Source organism: Dermacentor albipictus, chromosome 3, assembly GCF_038994185.2.
Source record: "Dermacentor albipictus isolate Rhodes 1998 colony chromosome 3, USDA_Dalb.pri_finalv2, whole genome shotgun sequence".
Lineage (NCBI taxonomy): Eukaryota > Metazoa > Arthropoda > Arachnida > Ixodida > Ixodidae > Dermacentor > Dermacentor albipictus.
Genome location: NC_091823.1, coordinates 2,368,904 through 2,388,861, shown reverse-complemented (window position 1 = coordinate 2,388,861; position 19,958 = coordinate 2,368,904). Strand labels below are relative to the sequence as shown.

Genomic DNA, 19,958 nt, shown 5'->3' with positions numbered 1-19,958 from the left:
CAGCATAGAATTTCACTCCTCAATGGGGAGGCCGCCTTTACGGGGGTATGAGCCTTTCATTGTCTTACGTGACGAACAGATTTAATTTTGAAGCAATTCAATTTTGAAGAATTGCAAGCGGCAATTGCGGGAGGATGCTGCTAACGACGCCGCCGAGCAAACTCGAGACATCGAACGCAAGCGACAACGGCGGACGGCAGGCATGCCGCCACTGACGTCGTTCTCTCCATCGCAGCCGAACTTGTGTGTAACCTCATTAAGAAACACAAAGACGCGACCAATAATTGAGAAAAACTTTAATGAAACGTCGTGATTCACTCAGTGATCCACACCGGACCACACGTTTCAGCTTCGCAGGTTAACCATCTGTATGGAGTAGTCAAGGTTTCGACAAAAAATTCGTCTGGTCTGGCATGGAAGGGAAAAACGTTTGCAGTCGCTGAACAAGTCAAACGAAAAGAAAGACGTTTCGAAGCCCGTACGGGTTCCTTGTTCACAATGAGGCGGAGAAGACAAGTAGTGGCATTTAAAGGCTAAGTTTGTGACGTAATGAGTGATTGTATATGATTGGCATGCTTGCTGCTGCTCGGTTCATGGTCCCGGTTGTCGATTAGATGAAGACCACAGAAGAAGCCGCTTTGTCAGATTTCGTTCTTTGGTGAAAATTGCCACGCTGTCCCAATAATTGTGATTTCCGGACGCATGCGCATGCTCAGCAAGCTCACTAGAAGCGATATCTTCATTTCTGACGTCACGCTTATGCTCCTTGAGTCACCGTGTGAACTTGCCAGTTCCGCCTATACAGGCCTGGCTGCAACCGCCGCAAGGAATCCGATAGACAACCCCAGGGAAGTTGATATCTAGTAGGAGGTCCTTAACGTTCACAAGCATGTTCCATAGCTTGGAGTTTTGCACGTGCCCAATGCGCAAGTTGTACTTCGCAAACACGCGGCACAAAGGTTCGCTTATCCCACGAACATACGGAATTCCTGCACTGGCGGAAAAAAATCTTCGGAGTAGCTGTCACTGGCTACAAAACTTTATTTCAAATTCTTGCCACACGATGGTCGGGGTAGCCATTTCTGGAAAGTTCCCGCCGTACCATCTTGAGCTCGCATTGCAGGTTGTCTTTCTCAGTGCAGATCCGCCAAGCAGGCGTTAACAGTGACGAAGCAACCGATTTCTTGTGAGCCACGGCATGATTAAAATTGAAATCAAGGTTCGGAGTGCTTGGGCTGTACAGAGTGCTTGGGCTGAAAGTTTCGGAGGCGATTACCATGTGGCCTATTTTAACTCTAGTTTTCTGTCACATTCCTTGGGCTACAATGCAACCACACCGACCACACTGACCAAAACAGTGTGGCTATTAACACAGGGAGCAGATATCCTTCCGGCAGAGTCCCTAGAAAATTGTGCCATTAGCTGGCTTCGATCACATAAGTAATGCTTGCAGGTTTGTGATCATTCGTGTTCAGAATATTATCATGAGAGCCAATAGACATCCTTTATAGGCACCATGCACCGTGTCCATGAAAATGCTAAAGAATGCAAAGAGGCGAGGGGTCTCTTTACATAATCTGGCAGCGCAGCTGAATATGGTTCGGTCAACGAGTGGAACCATGCTCTGTGCCAAAAAGAGGCAAGCTGGATGGCCACTTAAACTGTCCAATACCCTACACCCACGAATAATTGGTGGTAGTAGGTTTACAGCTATATAACCGGTGCCGGAAAAAAGCGTCTGACGGTTACGATACTCGCTAAAGCGAGATTTAAGCGCAGCGCGAAACCTGTTTTCATTTCGCGATATATTGAGGCAAGGAATTTGAGACCGAAATCACCGCACCCAGTAGCTAGTTGGCCAGTGCCGTCAGCGCCTTCGCACAAGGAGTGGTAAAATGGAAACGTTGGCATGATGAGCGTCATCGGAGCCAGCTGTGGAAGGAGACATCGACGAACGCGCGAGCAGTGGCACGAGCGCAGTTACACCGAGACGCCGACGCTCAATGAAGAAACGGGTGCCTAAGAGCCCTGCTCTAAAACACTTTGTTGCATTCTTTGCAAGTACAAGTCATTTTTAGGCACATTATTTGCTATAGTCTGTCCGTAGAATCAACGAGAGGATAGAACCAAAAGCACTTTCCAAGCAGACTATGCTGGAACTAGTAATCAAATCTGTTGGTCTTAAACTGAAGGGCTCGTGCTAACACGGGCAATACAAACCACATAGTGAAGTAGGATGCGTCTACAAAGTAACGGCAAACTTTCCTCTAGCTTACTCAGTGTGCATTAGTAACATGAGCATAGCTAGCCAGTGACGAAGAACTATAAGCAAAATTTCTTTCATGCAATTCCGCTGGCTGCTAGCAGAATATCATATATTACCATACTATTGTTCAGTCTGGCTTTTTACGTGCATATTGGTTATTGTGAAAAAACGTAACTAAATTTGTACAGTATCACAGGGTTCTTATATTCATGTACCATGCGAGAAGTCTCCGCAAAAACACATTCTGTGCTGGGTCACCAGCAAAAACCAAACCGTTAGGATTCCTAGGTACGCAGGACGCTTGGATTACGAAATGTGTATTCAGCAATCTAGAAATCCCTGCTCCTCGCACCGATCTGGTTCGGCCACACTTCGCACCTCTCATCGATGAAACAGGCGGTCCCCCTCGTTCTTAAGTGGTTGACCTTGTACTAAGTTTCAAACACCCACTGACAACTATTGTCCTGTCAAACCAACTCGCCCAACTATGTGTACTGATAATCATATCAGGCTAACTAGCCCAACTATGTGTACGAACCACCGAGGTTCCACGAAACTGCCGACCCCTTCGCGTGGCTCGAACTGAGAAATCCGGTGGCGCGCCGCACCAAGACTGCTTCCCGCCTCATCCCTAGTGACGATTGGTTGCCAAAGGAACTTAATGCAGAACCAGTGCATTGTTAGGAGAGTCGCCGTCAGTCACCCCGTTGGTCTAGTGCGCTATTGCTGCTACATGTATGCTATTACCTCCTACTTGTATGCAATTACCTGCTATATGCCTACATATTGTATAAAACTTTTCATCTCATCTTCGTCTGCTCCAAGAGTCCGTCTGTCGTCCTCCACACTGAAGTGACAATGTCCACATGAGATGAATCGAAGCTGCCCCTCATTTGCATTCATGACAGTGCTCTCAGGCGTGTGCAAATTTCCCGACAGCACTGTATGTCTTGTGAATTTACATGTGCGCGCACATGTACGAAGCATTTACGATACAGAAAACATCTACGAAGCACGTTTGCATGTACGAAGCAGAAAAGCCCCGTGGGACAGGGCTTCTCTATCCGGCTACTACATCACAAAACGCGATCGGCAACACTTATGCACAGTTCACTTCTGAGCATACGCACACCGCACAAAACGAGCACTTTTACGCCTAGCACCACACTTTGCACATATCGCATGCGGCTAGTTGGACCCCGACCAGCCGTACGGCGGATCGCACTCAAAATCGCGCCATGTGTCTACTGGCTGCCCCAACAAAACGAATTCACTCAGGGAGCTTAAAGACGGCGGCATCGTCACGTCATCTACACGTGGCAACAGCGCTAAGTAGCGAGCAGAAGCCACTACGCAAAACATTTCGGATGAATTTGCGGCGCAGCGGGCTATCCACGAAGCCCATGTTCATTTCTTTGCATCACGCTTCACTGAGCAATGATAAACCGCCGCACGTGCAACTGCCCGCGGCCGTCGCCCTGCTTACGACTCTGGGTGACCCGGAGAGAGTCACGTGCCCCATGTAACATTCTCCCAGGCTCGGGAGTGCTAGGCCCGCGAGCATCTTCGCCACGGCCGTCTTGCCGCAACCATGCACTCCCAGAAGGCCGAAGCACTCGTCCCGGGAAAGCGTCAGGCTGAGGCTGCACACTGTGTAGTCGTCCTCGTACCACTTGTGCACATCTTCGACCACAAGGGCGTGCTCTGCCGCTGCGTTCCTCTCGCACACCTGGCGTACCTGCAACAATAAAGGACGGCCGCTTGTATATAGCTTTCACCCCAAATTCGGGATACGAATCACAGCCGTAGCTTAACGTGCCTAAACATGCAGGCTTGGACGTCACGACAAAACGGTGAACTTGATAAAAGAAATTCTTGCAGTGAAGACGGCTTTCTCGTAGTTTTTCTATAGCGCTAATGAAATGCCGATACAATGACGTAGTGGTTCACTTACAGACCCGACCCATTGTTGGAAATGTCGAATATTAAAGGTGCTTGTTCGTCTTTAATATAGCGAATATTTTTCCTACTTATATAAGCAGAAAAAAAAACTAAAAATATATTTTGTTCCAATACGGGCAGTGCTATGAAGGAAATCAGTAAAGTGGGAGGCTTATTCTAAAAGCAAAATTCGAAAATGCATCACAGTTACGTCACGGTCAACGACCATAGAATGGTAGAAGAAATCTCTAATACATGCCTCGTACGGGTTGCATAGAATACATTTTCCCAAAGAAAGGTAATCGATTGGTATACTAATTTGTAATTATTCTCATGCTAGTGGTGGTGCAATGCCGGGCCGAACCGTGGCAGCGGTAGTTGAACGCGATAGCATTCAAAGATCCCTGACCGCTTCTTACGCTTGCTGGTAACTGCCGCTTATGTAACCGTAGTGTTTACCGGTAAATGCGGCGAACTCTATGAACGAAGGCGAGCTTTCTGCTAACAGAAACGCGACCTCTTACGTGGGTCTGAATGGATGGACCAATTGATGTTATAAGCGTCCCCTTTGAAACGGGCCGGTGGGTTTCGCCATCAAGCTCTTGTTATTTTATTGACTACACTCCATTTTATACATAAGGTGCAGCGCTGTGGAAGCTGCGCAAGTAGTGCAGTCTCGAAATTTTATAACTCCGCGCGTTCCGTCTGTGCTTCGCTGGGCGCCAGCGGCGTTTGCTCGCGCGAGCATGCACGTGAGGCTGCCGCGACGGGATGCAAATAAAAAAAAACGACGAAAAGCCAATTAACATAAACAACGTGTTCGCTGCCGAATGAGCGCAAGGTTTGTCTGTTTCTAGGGGTAAATTCTGCTTTTTATTGAGAATTGACCTTATATAAAGAACATTCTCACAAAAATCGGTCGAAAGACACCCAATTATCTTTTTAGTGTGAACACAGCCCCCGTAAAAAGTATCTGTAGCCTCCACAACGTTGCACCTGATGTATGAAACGGACTATAATGTTTTACTTATGTGAAAAAAGAAAAAGTGAAAAAAAAATACGATGAATTCCCATAACCAAAGTTTCTGAACCCCTATTGTGAATTTTGTTCTCGTACGCCTCCGTTTGTCGTTTCCCTACTTCCACCAATCTTGCAATCGCCTCTTATCTCTAAGCGGACATGTTCTTTCCCGCTGCTCTCGTTGAAACCAACAATTTCAAGGGGGCCGACAATTTCTAAATCTAGCGCTGGGCGCAAATCTTCACATTCCATGTAAAGCGGAGCGGTGGAGCCAAGTGCCACCTGGAGGTGTTGCGAGGAACCGGGCGCGCCGAATTATGGCCTTCGAGATTTACGCGCGCCGGCACTCGCAGTTCTCGGAGGCCATGCGCGCTCTATGAATGTTAGAAACGCTGGAAAAGAGGCTTCTGTTATTTTTTTAGTTCCCGCGTAACATAATTAGCTTTTTACTTAAACGCCACTTCTTCTAAGAGAGACCTCAAATGGCAGCTGGACAACGCTATGATAATAAAAAGGGTTTCTGTTTGAGTTTCTGCGTACCATAATTATGTTTTTTTCGTATATTCAAGTTGCAATCTGATGGTATCCTGTCTACAGGTTGTGTGTATGTCGTATTTTACGATTTTACTGACGGATTGTATCTTGAGAAATTCAGTTAGTTAAGTAACTTCCTTGCGCTACATGGAGGGCCTGCGTGGTTCAGTATGCATGGTTAGGCATTGTGTTTGCTGAAACAACGCCCCACGCTGGACGCCAACGCCGAATTTTCTCCGACCTGGTGCTCTTAACGCTGTAGCGTTAATATGTAGTATGCTATTGACATTCTAACAGCTTTTCAACAGCAGCAATTGGAATCAGTTTCGTCTTTCTTGAGCATTGGGTTAATGCAGGCAATTCACGCACACATGGAATTTCGCCTGTACAATCCGCTCGGGCACAGCAGATATTAAGGTGAAACCCTTAGATCTCTATGTTTCAAAGTCGCGTTGTGAGGTAGAGAATATACCACGTGACCTAAGGAATACCATAAGCGAAGCAAAGCATGTCCATCCATGTATAAGAGATGATTAATGGTTAGCAAAGTAAATAATGATTGGTAAGTAATTGGATTAAGGTGTTTAAGGAGGATTATGGTCGATGAAGGAGGGTTAAGGTGGATTAAGGGAGATTCGGGTAGGTTAAGGTCGAATAATGGGGATTAGCATGGATTAGGCTGGATTAAGGTGAATTACAGTCAGCTTTTCGAAGTTTTTGCCTTTGGTTCTCTTCGTCGATAGCTTCGACACCAGGGATTCTTGTACCTTGACACTTTCCTTGCACTTCCTTTTTTGGCCGAACATTCTAGTTTGACATGGCTCTTATTTGCATGGAGCTAAACTCACTTTCGAAGCTGACTACTCTCGACTGACCTGGCCTCCACAAATGTCTCATAAGAAGCGACGCTATCTCCGGTGGAGTCTAATTCTTCTATGCGAAACATAAGCTTGTACAGGACACACATTATCAGTGAACTATTGTAAGTTTACTCAGATTATCTGAGCGAGTTCAGCATGGGCTGCGTGTTTTTTATCTAGTAACAGCCTAGCTACTTAATGCGCAGAGAGACATCAAGAAAATAAAAATAAGCATAGCATAAAAAAGAGTTGGCAAGTACCTGCACTTTATCTGAAAGCAAACCAAGATTATTAAGTAACTAAGGTGTAATCTCTCGTTGCGTGAAAAGGTTGATTTAGTCATTGGTTTTATGTTTCTTCTCTTAATTAGAAGTTGCTGCAACAGGCACTTGACAATGAAATGAAGTACAGGGTCATATGGCGCAGGACATGGCGGCACAAGCAAATGAGGAAGTATTTGTTGCCACTTTTTATTTTCATAACAAACCAACTGATAGTTTCTTGGGTGCAGCTTTGTGACTAATGCGCAATGTGTTCTTCGTAAATCTCCAAGGTTGGGGTACTCTATTATCATCTAATCACTACTCGAGTTGCCAAACAAATGATACCCCCATGAGAACTGTGAAAGAAAGCAGTGAAATGTGCAGTCGGGAGTGTACAGTGTCGAGTATAAAATTTTTCCACAAGAAAACATGCATAGTAGCAAACTGGGTGTGCATTAATACGTATGTACTGTTCAAATCCACACATCTCTCAAGTAATCTTTCATTCAGTCATGCATTGGTCACCATTGTACATACTCCATTGCAGTGATGTGTGTGTGGAGTAAAGTAACCTGACAAATCAATGTTGTAGTAATTCAGTACATTGAATGCAACTTGGCATGTGGCTTCAATGATGTAACGGTCTTCCAAATGGGTGACCTTAATATCAGCCACTCTCTTTACTACTTCTTTACTCTGTTGTGCTATACAGTACCACCAGGTACTACTGTATTCCTACAGGCAGCGTGTAAGGATGGAACGGAAACAAGAAAAAGAAGAAAGAACGATATTTTTGACCCGAAAGAAAACGTAACCGACGTGGGTAGCGATACGGGCTTGTTGGTCTGTCATCATTGAAAGGTGTCTATATAGCGCAACAAAAGAAAGACACAAGAGGTAATGAAGCGCTTGAATTCGTCTTCGTTTCGTCTTGTGACCTTGTTTTGTGGCGCTATACAGATACCTTTCAATGAAAATGTAACCGCAACGTTATTTATTATTTTGTTTGTGAGTTAAACCAAAACATTTTTATTGATTTTCGGTTCAAGTGGAAAATCGGTAATCCGAAACAACCGACGTCAAGCAACGTACGCATTAGCGCGTATATCAAGTGTCCCTATGATGCGCCTATCTCGGGCACAGATAGTGCGAGTGATAATTAGTCGAGCGCTCCACTTATCTGGGCCTGCCGCTCGGTGCACTACCAGATCGGCATTGTAGCAAAACACAGGGCTTTCGCGTTGAAGGGCTCATCGTTTCGTTTCCTAGTGGTACAACACTTTGTTAACGAAGTTTAGTCGTTTGCTTATGTTCGCCTTATCAGAACACTGGCCAGTCATTTCGGCGAGTACACTGGATGATGTGCTGCTTCTGAGATCATGCTCAGTACCTGGACTCAAGGCATTGATCATGATCTCAAAATTTATATTTGACTTATTGAGGAAAATAAATATTATATGTGTATCGTTACTTTTCTCTGAAAATTATTGCATGTGAACCAAAACTGTTATGAACCGTTGCAGATCATTTAGTTTTTGTTCCGTAGCAGAACCGGAGCGGAACTTTTTTCATTGGAGCGAAACTAAACCCAGGACAAAAATATTTTGTTCCGACACACTGCCTGTAGCATTACTAAAACACAATGGCTATGCATCAGTATCCCTTTCCCTCACTCCGAAACGAATATGGTGCATATATTGTATGAGGACGCGTTTAACTGCATAGTTTTCTAGCACTCAAAAAGACTCGGAAATATAGGGTCTGATGCTCAGCTTTGTTGTGCGACATTTTTTTTTAAATTTTCAGTGCAAGACCGTATCGATGGACTGGGAGGACACAACACAAGTACTTGCATTACGACCTCCCAGTCACAATGCCGGTAGTTTTCTTTGGTTCTCTGTGGTTTTCAGCTAGAAACTTCTGACGAAATCAGTAAAGTCCAAACTATATTAAGTAAACTGAGATACCACGCAAAGCGACATAATACTCAGGTGTAGAGATTTATGTTCTCACATCAGCTCTTGTGTGCACTATTGTGCACACAAGAGCTGATGTGTGATGTAGCTGATATGTGCACTATTTCTAACAGCAAAGAGCATGCATTTCTCATTCAGAGCTAAATATGAACAGTGAAAATGATTTCTAATGTGTCAGACAATTGTATGATAACTGGTCCATTGCTTTGCACACACACGGCTATGCTTTCTGCAACTTGAGCAGCGCCACTCATAATGAACTACTGCATACAATATCCGTTTTGCACTTCTCCTTGGATAATCTGCCCTCATATAGAGAAGATGAAAGCCCAGACTGGAATATTTGTTTACGTCAATGTGCCGCCAACCCTCGAGTTGACGCCAAACTCACGCCGATGAACTCGCGAACCGCTGGCGTTCAAGCGAGCACAGGCAACCCTGTCTCAGCGCCAATATATGACAATGAAGTTTATGGTGCCCTGTATATCTGCCTTTTGAATGTGGCTATTGGAAATGACATACAACTGCAGCGTACTAGAAGTTAAAGCTTGAGTGATAGCATTGTGGAGAAACATTGGCTCAAGGTCACTCGAAGGCGGCCAACAACGGGAGCTACAAGCATGTCATGCTTAATACGAACAAGAAACCTGTAGAGAAGGGCGTCGTGACAAAGCAGCTGAGATGGCGGCCCTTCTTTATTTCTCATTTTCCACTTCACACCTTGAGACTTGTGTGCACAGAGCAATTCAGGGACATATAGGAACTCACTGGTGCCATTGTGGACGTACGCAGAAGTTTGATCGGCGCGAAGTACACAAAAAGCACCGATCACTTACGCGAGATAATATTGAAGCCGACTGCATAACAAGGGCTGGCAGCACGTGGGTTAGCGCCCCATCTTTGCGCATATCTTCAAAGCACATGCAGTTTCTTAATCAGTTCAACTGGTGCATGAAAGAACTGCACGTGTTATGTGATTATTGTCCGACTATTGCAATGTGACGTTTTGTGGCGTGTTTGAACGATATTGTCTGATATGCTTTCTTGTGGCGAGATATTTCTTGCAATCTTCTAATAACACCAGTTAGAAGTCGGCGCTCTGTTCCTTCTTTGGGCCGGCTGGGCTGTTAATTTCTTCCTTGCTTTGTTGCATTGTACCAGTTTGAAAAGAGTACACCCGAAGGCCTTCGCGGCGTCACAGCCCAGTTGTAGAAGCTACCGAAAACGGACGTTTAGGAGCAGCACTGCTGGCTCTACGAAGCCTCATGCTTGAAGGAGGAACAAGTCCGACTCCGGAACTTCGGGTACATTAAATTATCTTTTCCTTGTTATCCAACCCAGGTCCTTTAGAAACGCATTCTGCGTCGCACCTTATGCGTTTCCTTGGTAACTTCTGTGTCGAGCGGTCTCTGCTCGGCCACCTGTCCCACGTAGTCAGTGTAGAAGAAGCGACCGGAGTTGTAGCAGCTCAGAAACACGAACAGCAGCAGAGCCTCGAATATAAGCAAGTACGCCTCTAGGCCGACAGCCTGCGATGTCATCAGAAACGGGCTCCAGTCCGCGGGTTGCCCCGTTCGCCTTTCTGCGAAAAAAAGCCGCACAGGTCTCATATATCGCAGCGTTTCGATTGTTCCTACTTGCAGCATACAATAGAGAGCTTTAGTTTGTCCCTGCTGTTTGTCCAAAGGCATGAGTCGCGCCGCCTGGTGGCGGAGAGCTCACCACGTGGCTATTATTACCGGTTCTTGTTGGTGGCTATTATCAGAAGGGGTGTAGCCATGAACACGTTGGCTTCTTAAATGTCTTTTTTTTTTCGACAACTGCGTTCACGGAACTGGAAAACGTGGTTGACGAAGCGTCACAAGATGTCACTACCAGCGTCTGGTAATCTGATATTACGCAAGCGCCATTGCGTATATACCAGCATGCCGGACACACAAAAACTCTCTACTCGTGTGGTCAGAACGTATTCACGTCACTGTGCAGTTTGAATGTTGACGAAAGTGCTTTCGACGTCTGCACTCAACTGTGACAACAGCGCTGCACCCGTTTTTCGTACATGTGGTAAGTGCAATCGCTGTTTCTCAAGTGACCCCTGTTACTTCATCTAAGATATTTCTGTGGAAGATATTGGCGTATAAATTGCACACCGTTTCTGCAAAAGCATCGCTACCACGCCATGAACGCAGCTGAAGACTCCCACAGTTCCTGCGGAAACCTTACGCAGCGCATGCGTAAAAAAATTTTTTGACTGGCATGGTGTTGGGCTGCTGAGCACGAGGTCACGGGATCGAATCACGGTCACGCCGGCTGCATTTCGATGGGGGTGAAATGCGAAAACACCCGTGTGTTTAGATTCAAGTGCACCTTAAAGAACCCCAAGTAGTCGAAATTTCCGGAGTGCTCCACTACGACGTGCCTCATAATCAGAAAGTGGGTTTGGTACACAAAACCTCGTAATTTAATTAATTAATTTTGACTGGCCGATATCCTCTCCTGTGTACGTTTCCGGTGCATCCGGTTAATTTCTGTAACTGATTGAGTTTTTAAAGCGAGAATAAAAGAAAATTTTAAGTCCAGCCAGATAGAAAGCTTAATGCTCTGTAATAACGAGCTTATCATTGGTATCGAGAGGAGAGCTTTAGTATGCGTGAAAAGTGACAAAAATTTTAAATTGGGGTGGCACTACCTGCTGTGGACTATGACATCTATCACGTGGCCCAGCACTGAGTTGGTCACAGAAAGCGGCGTAAGCCACGATAACTCCTCCGTTATTGCGCGCACGGTTACGATTGAGAAACAGCAGCGCGGCACGTTTCCACGCAACAAACTGATTTTTGGCACACAGAAAATGGTCATATACTTCTAGACTATATTCTATTGCGATCTACATTTTCATTCATTATCCCTTGAAGGATAAGTTCTGTGCCGCGTTGTGCTTTCTGACACTAGACACTTTCACTTGGACGCACGTAAAAATCCTGCCTACAGTGCAAGGCTGTAGGAGGGCCGTGCGCATGCGCAGAAGACAACGCGTCTATTTCACGCATGCGTGCGCACACCCGTAACAAGATTCTGCGAGCGAAAGCGCGGCTTGCTGTCTGACATGCAAGCACGAGGTAAACAATGCATACACTGAGCACGTGCTTTTCAAATTTTCCCCAAGTGCATTCCAGATTTTGATAGAACCTGTGCTTCGAACAGAGCTGATGATCGACTGACAAGGGAGATAGTAGAAGCGCTTGAGATCAAAAAGCGTGGTGATGATTACGTCAATGAAGCCTGAGTTTCCCTTTCGACAAAGGAACTGGCGTATCTTGGGAGCGGCACTTAGAAGTTGTTCTGTATTGTGATTTTCTTGTGGGATGCAGATGACGGCCCTGTTTCTTCTTGTTGTTTTGATCCTTGACAGCAGGTATTTACTCCTGCGTCAAGAAATAAAACGCTCAGTTGTTGGTGCGCCTACGTGATTGTCTCGTGTCTCCTTCCTTCGTCCGTTGTTTTATTTGGCGCCTTCGTTGTACACAATGCATAGAGCCAACGCCCGGCTCTGCGATCGTCCGGTGCGCTGATCGCAGAGGCCACGCCTTTAGCGAACTTTAGCATTGTTCTGACACTAGGTGACGCTGACAAGTATCCGTATACACCTACATATACACCTACTCCTTCGACAAAAACGAAATTAAATCTTTATAACCATTTTATGCTTCCTTAAGCCTAAAATTTTGACCTTAAGCCTTAAGCCTTAAGCCTTAAGCCTAAAAATCACTAAAAATGTTGACTAATATTGGCATTTATCATTGCAAAATAGAAGTCGCGTTCTGAGAGAAGCTGTGCATTGGAGGGCTTTGGATCAAATGCACCCACATGTTTTTCTTTAACGGGCATTGGAATATCACAACGGAGGCAACGGCCCTATCAGATTGTGGTGAGCACTATTGAGAATTGAATCATTTTGCTTGAAGTAAAAGCAAACCATCAATAATGCAAAAGCAATATGTAATTGAGCCAAGTACGAGCTGGTAAAAAGTCGTCGTGGTTTATTTGCTGCTATATTTATTGAATACAGGCAGGACAGGAAACAAGTTTGTAGGGGGTTCCGAGGCCACGTGCCTTGAAGCTGCCGTCAGCGGGCACGTGTGGTGATAGCAGTCATTCGAACGTCCGCGCCCCGTGCGCTTGGCTTTACCAAGTACAGTACAGAATCCACGATTTCACATTCAACACCATAATGCTAACGCCTTTCAGCAACCGCGGCATGCGAGTGACTTCCTTTTTCCTTTCTTTCATTGAAATATTCACTTAAATTTTCGATGACAATTAAAATTATTTCAGACCACAGATGGCCTGCGTGACACCTGGCTTAAGAGAAAATGCAGTGCAAAGTTAAATTAACTTTTTCAAGTGCTGGCTAGATTTCAATACATCTTTGCACCATCAAAATACGTCCTTTAGCAAAATTTTATGATGTAAGAGAATAATCCTTGAGAAATTATTGCTTATAAAAGATATTGAGTCAGTATGTTTGCTTAGACGGAAGTGTTAGCTGAGAATAATGCTCCCAATTATGACGTATAAAAAATGAAACGAAGACGAGTCATGTGTTTTCTTTCTTTTTGCCAGGTAATCCTTCAAGTTACAGCGACTTTTTTTCAATCTGCCATATTGGCTAAAATTTTCCTTGATTTCTGATAAAACAAACTAAAAGGAAAATTTTAATCAACTACCACATTCATTACAGTAGTTTAGTACACGATACAAACCAAGGTAATCATGCAGTGGTTCAGAAGGTTTTCCAAGTTCATTTCTCTGGCATAAATATCTATATTCACAGAAAGGATCTAAACAATTGAAAATAATATGCTTTACAGACATTCTATAACAAACGTACCAGTCTGAAACATGAATTTCTCCCGTTTCTTTCTGAAAAAATAGTAGGAATTTAGTAGGTACAAGAAAAAATATGTCCATAATTTATTTGCAAAAAAAAACATTTTTTTCCCTGCCCCAGCGCCATTTTATTTTACCTTTAAAAACAAAACAATGTGAACAAAAAATAAACCGTAATACGACCAAGCCCAATTTAGAGGAAGCAAGAATATTTACATTTTTTAGCAGATAGTGCCTTTACTATGCACCTTCATCCTAGGCACTTATTTGTTTATATTGTTACGCAAAAAAGACCCGTTTTAGCATTCTTGGGTATCTTTTAAACGACTCTATATTTATTCACAGTTGTTTTGTTAACTATTCTTTCCGCTCCTGCGTCCCCATAATTCACTAAATATTTCGGCCTGCTATAACCACGAGAAAACGGTAAAAATAATACTAAAGTTGCCAAAACTACATGTGCGTCACTTTCTCCGCCCCCAAATCCGCCATTGAAGTGGCCCATTTAAAGACATAAGAAGTTGTGCATCTTTTAAAATGACAGCTAGTACTTTGTTTTTGGAATGAATAAATGAAGTTACTTTTGTTCTAGGGAATGACGTTTTCTAGTTTTTTTTTTTTACTTGATTTAGTGGATGCTGCAGCACTGTTCATTGGCAGTGCAGCTTCACTGCGACCCATATCTTAGCGTGGCGGCAGACTTCACGTTCTGTCGGCGTTTTTTCTCAGGGAAGCGTTGCAGAAGTAAGACTCCTGTGCTTCTACTAATTGAGCCATCTGCAGATTCCTGTGGGCATGAAAATGAAGTCAGCCTTACAGAAATCACGGATAGTGACGATGGTTGAAAATTGTAGGTTTTTCGTGTACTTATTACAGCTCTTTGCAGATGTGACGCTGCTTTGATGTATCTTTCTTTTCGACAACGTGTTTCGCGCCCACAAGAAAAATATCCTTCTCACTTGATTTTTTTGCTCATTTGAACAATTTGTTGGGTTTGGAGTGGTTTCTGCAAGACTTGCTGAAGGCTTGCTCTAGCTGCTAAATGCTGCACTATGGCACCGACCATACTACATGCATCTTTGCAATGGGAAGTAAAAAGAGTTTGATTTCCCAGAAAAGCTGTACAGGTATGGTGATTCGTTCCCGAGATTGGTTTGTTTTTTTTAATTGGGGAATAAAAATGGGATGCTGTGTTGAAAGAAAAATAAAACAGAGTCAAGTAGGTGCTTAGTTACGTGGCACACCGTATTTCGATTACTTCTGGAAGTAACTAATTCCACATTTCGACGGTAACTTACACACATGGAATGATCCTTGTGTGGTGGAAGTGTGTATTTAAAAAAGTGAAATGAAATAAGAAACAAGTAAGAAAGCTAGAGCTGCTAGCAAATTACTTGACGATCTTTTTTATACAGAGTCTAGCTAACAGGCATTATTTAGAACTTTAACTCAAACCACACAAATGTAAAACATTTATGAATAATCAATAACGGCTGCTATGAAAGAGTGCGCTTGTGGACATGTGATTATTTGTGGCACTATGTTAGCAGCAGAGTGTTATGGATGGCTCGCCTCTTACCGCCATGTCTTACATGCCAGTGCGCAGAAGCAAGCCGATGCATAGAGCACGCCATCCTTAAGGACCAGTTCTCGAGGCGCATCCTCAAAAAATCAGCGTCTTAAACGAGAGTCTCTTAAAGAAAGCTAGCTGTCACGAGGAAAAAATACGAGAACGCTAACCTTAACTCCCTAGACACGGTGGGAGATATCTGCGACACAGCGCCTTGAGGCCAATCTTGCACCCACAAGAAAGTGGCGGGCAGGCATGATGTGCGCCGCCGGTCTTCTAGAGCGAAGCTTCTTCTTCGATTCTTCGATTTTCCCGCTGCTGCTGCTGCTGTCTGGCACGCCACATCGGGGAGTGACAGGGGCGAGTCAGCGAGGATAGGCGACGTGCGAAACTCATTTGGACCCCACCGCGTCGAATGAGCACAATGCCCTCTGGAGCTCCCTGGGCGTCACCACATTAGCCTCTTGACAGATATAATTATCCCTGACACCCCTCAAAAGGATTGCGCAAACTTCAGCGCTTCTCTCTCTACTAACGTGCGAGTCCAAATAGGACGTAGTTAGAACTGTAGAAAGAAGGGAGGAGGAAATGAGGCAGTTTCTATACAGGGAGGGGGGGTGACTTTAGAAGGCAGGGAAACCCTACAGCTATGCGACAGTGGTTGCGGGGAAGCTGGATAAGCTCAAGTTCAAGGTAGGGTACAGTACGTTCCTGCTCATTCTGAAAAACAAACACCATGAAAATATGCCAAGTGTGCAAATTACGCTGGGCGTGCAAAAGCAGAGCCGCAATAATTAAAGCGCACCGCAGGGTCCTTCCGACACTAGGGAAGCGGTCGACGGTCAAATCAGCACTTCTGTGCCCGCCGCGGTACCTTTGCGGCTATAGCATTGCTAGAGGTCGCCAATTTGATCTGTACCGTGGTAGCCGCATTCCGACGGAGGCGAAATAGAATACGAATGTGCCCTTCGATTAGTTGCCGTTCTGCTTAGTTCTACTTAGTTGCCGTTCTGCTTTGTTATAGGTGTGCGACGCATTCCCCCTGCGCCTTGTTTTACCAGCTGACGTCAAGTTACGAAAACAAGCAATCTACATCGTGTCAGCGCAGGACGCTCCTGCATGTGTCAGAACTTTCTTGAATGTTGTCTATAGTTCTATCCGCTTACTGTTGTCACTGAACCTTGTATAATCTGATTGCATGCATGTGCGACGCGCTAGGTGTAGAATTTTCTGGAAGACATGCGTGTGCCAGCGATTACTGTGGAACGTTGGATGCCTCACGTATAAAAGCTGATGCCCTTTACCCACTGATCAGATTTTCGATGGTCGACGACTGTGTTCGCCGCCATCGTTGTTCTTTGAGTGCAGCCTGTTTTTGAGGGCACATATTTGGCCAATAAAACACTTGTTTCGCCATTCACAGTTTTGCTACTTTCTTCACCGCGACTACTACGTGACAAAACGACGACTTTTCAAATCCCGGTTCACTTTCCAGCTATCGGCACATGACTGACGTGGCAACCAAAAGGAGGCACGATAGCCTCGCGCACTTCTGCGAACCCTCTCCAGAAGCAAGTGCAGTCAGACGGTGCAGATTTCATAGTGACGTCACATGACCAGTTAACGTCTGGACCAAACTTGTCAAATATTTTTCACGACTAAAATAAAAATTGCATTGAATAAACTTTCTGAAACGAACCAATGCGCGTTTTTGTATGATATTTGTATAATTTTATGTTTAGATGGACCTCTTCGATGCGCAATTCACAGCTGCAAAAGGGACACAAATCTTGCTTTAGCATCATCGGAACTATTTTTCTCGCCTAAACAGAAATACATGGGTAAAGTATTCGTACACAAAGCTCGCAAGAATATTTGGATTGTGGAGTTTTACTTGCCAAAACCATGTATGCGTATGAGGTGAGCCGTATTGGCGGACTCCGGACTACTTTTCAGCGCCAGAGAAGTGTAACCCCAATGCACGGGGCATTTCCGCCCCCATGCGGCCGCTGCGGCCGGGATTTGATCCCGTGCTTAGCAGCGCAACACCACAGTCGCTGCGCCACAAGAATAGTTAGCAAATCAACTGTGAATAAATAAAAGCAATCTTTAAATGCAGAAAGTGTGCCATCTTAGTATTCTTGCACTCATCGTAAGCGTATAAAGAAATAAAATCCACGCCTACAAATAGAACGCATAATAAAGCCTTCGATTAATTCATTGAGGCCAAATTTCCCTTTTTTAATCAAGTTTTATTCTCTTTTACAATTTTTCTTTCGACGGCATGTGTTGCTTTTAAGGGGCGAGGTCAAATTGCACTCAGACAAACAGAGCTTTTTGTAATATATTTTGGGAATGCATTTTTATGTCCCTATTAAACAGCCACAACTTTTCTAAAATAAACCGGATGGATTTGAGTTTGCGGCTATTCCTTTTCGGTGTAGAATGAATGACCCTTTATTTCATTGAATTTACCAATGTTCTTGAAACGAATTCCTGGCATCTTTGGCACCACCCCCTTATGTTCGCCACTTTTGCCAAGAAAGACTACGTCTAATTTTGTGAAAACTTCCGAAGATTCGACTTGCGAACACAATGAATGCCAACACATCTCCCAGCTTGATCCGATGTCACACGGCAGAGCTGACCTTGTGGCACTGCTGATTTCACTACAGCAGTGAACTAATTGAACATTTTACTTCATTACGGATCAGTTGAGTGCCGCGATGGTGTCTGACCACCCAGGGGTAAACTTTGATTATGATTTCATTCACGATTCTTTTATGTAGACAATAGGCAAACATTTAGCTGCTGCAATTCAGTGCAGGCGTTGGTGTCGTCTGTTCGGATATATGTCGAAGTTGCTCGAGCGGCACAGGCATTCTGTCAATCCCAGAGAACGCCTTCCTAAGGTTGCAGAAAATAATTGTTCTAAATCTCACATAAGAACCGGTGGAGTTGTCATGAGGCTCCATAGTCAAAAATAAGCGCACAGCAGCGTTCACTGAATTTCTTGCTACAAAGCAATGTGACCTGGCCTCTATTCTAGAACTGCTTACAGCAACCGTCGTGCACTGCACACTGCTCATGGCCTTCACCTCTCGGAGAGTTCGAAAGGCTGCTGCAGACATCGGCGGCTGTGGGGTTACTCGGCACTGCGCAAGCACATGATGGAAACTGCAGGTGCTCAAGTAAGCGAGAGAGAATTGCTACTTTTCTGGAGCAGCAGCGCGAATAACGTCTTTCTTGTGTAATCCAGAATTATAAAAGTACCCGACGGTGAAAAACATCTGAAAATGTCTTTTCTGACTAATAGTCGTGTTTTCTTGCACCATGCCCCCTTTAAGCTTTGTTGAGTGTAAGCTTTGTGTGGAACGTAAACTTTGTGGAACCACTTCTTGATGTAACAACAAAAGAGACGACAACACGACATTGAAATCTACGGTTACGTTTTTCAGCCGTACCTTGGCAGCACAGATCGATGGGTGCCTTTAGAAGGCCGGCATATCGGTCGGCCTGGTATGTGCCCAGGAAGTCATCGGTGTCCTTGCAGAAAGTGTCCAGTACCGTCGAGTTCTCGACTGGCAGGGAGTCCATGTAATCACAAGTGTGGTGTACCCACTCGAGGACGATCACCTTGATCACCGCCAGAGGCACTGCGCAAGGGGGCAGTGAGGCACACACCACGTGCAGGTCCTGGCCGCTCTGCAGGAGGTACACGCAGGCCTCCAGCAGGGCGGCACCTGGAAATCGTCACAACAATCCCCTAGACCCATATATTGGACTGGACTTCGCTGCGCGTCTGCGCTCAGCGCTCACTGCACATGCGTTGACCTTCCGCATCTCAGTAATGGCAGTTAATCCTCCTATTCTCCCTGTGCTTCGCGAGATGAACATTCGTAGCACTGCACGATTGCCCGGTGTTTAGAGCAGGCACTACAGCGAATGTGACGGCATGCCAAGTCCATAGGACGACGCCATGTTGTCTTGATCTCAGGGGCGAAGCAGGAACAGGCAGGCGCCAACTCCAAAATTTTTCTTGTCATAATTCAGTTAAATATTGTTTACTTTGGGGGGTTTGGCTGTCTACCAGCATGCTGATACAGAAACTAGTAAGACAGCAAATAATCACTCATTTGTTTACTTAAATGGAATGGTGAATATTTACATAAGGACCATTGCATGCATCTAAATATAGAGACACAATACAGAGAGGCAAAACATGCCTGGTGGAAGGATGTGTTGGGTATTGTTTCTTGGCTTTCTTCTTAATAAGTTTTAACCTCCAGGAATCATTTACTACACTGCATCAAAACATCATTGGTATCCACCTTGCGCACTACACTCATGCGGCCTTGCACGAAGCTGGTGGGCTGGAGCAGATATACTTAAATAACATCTAATCAACACATCGGAGGTTCCACTCGCATGACAAGATACACAAAACTTCTGTCACACGATTTGCTATGTTTAAGCTACACATGACTACAGCTCAAACTAAAGCCACGGATGCATGTATGGACAAGCGATGTGAAACGCATTTGTGAGTTTATTGCGGACCGGGCACGCGAGTGCCTTGAGACGTTTGGCGCGTTTTGATTTGGCGTCCTCGACAAGCTCAATTGTTGCAATTAATA

General features: G+C 44.8%; 1 protein-coding gene across 5 annotated transcripts in view; it reads right to left on the bottom strand.

The window, feature by feature from the left end:
* The window catches only part of LOC135919920 (phospholipid-transporting ATPase ABCA3-like), a 223,301-nt gene that overhangs the window by 28,564 nt on the left and 174,779 nt on the right, over window positions 1-19,958 (bottom strand). For 4 of the 5 annotated variants that reach the window (XM_065453931.2, XM_065453933.2, XM_065453935.2 and 1 more), the window contains 3 exons: window positions 18,786-19,064; window positions 10,232-10,443; window positions 3,753-4,004 (listed from right to left, as the gene is read on the bottom strand). In XM_065453931.2, coding sequence (XP_065310003.2) covers window positions 3,753-4,004; window positions 10,232-10,443; window positions 18,786-19,064 — 743 coding nt within the window. The remainder of the gene's footprint in view (window positions 1-3,752; window positions 4,005-10,231; window positions 10,444-18,785; window positions 19,065-19,958) is intronic. The other variant, XM_065453932.2, reaches the window with a different exon arrangement.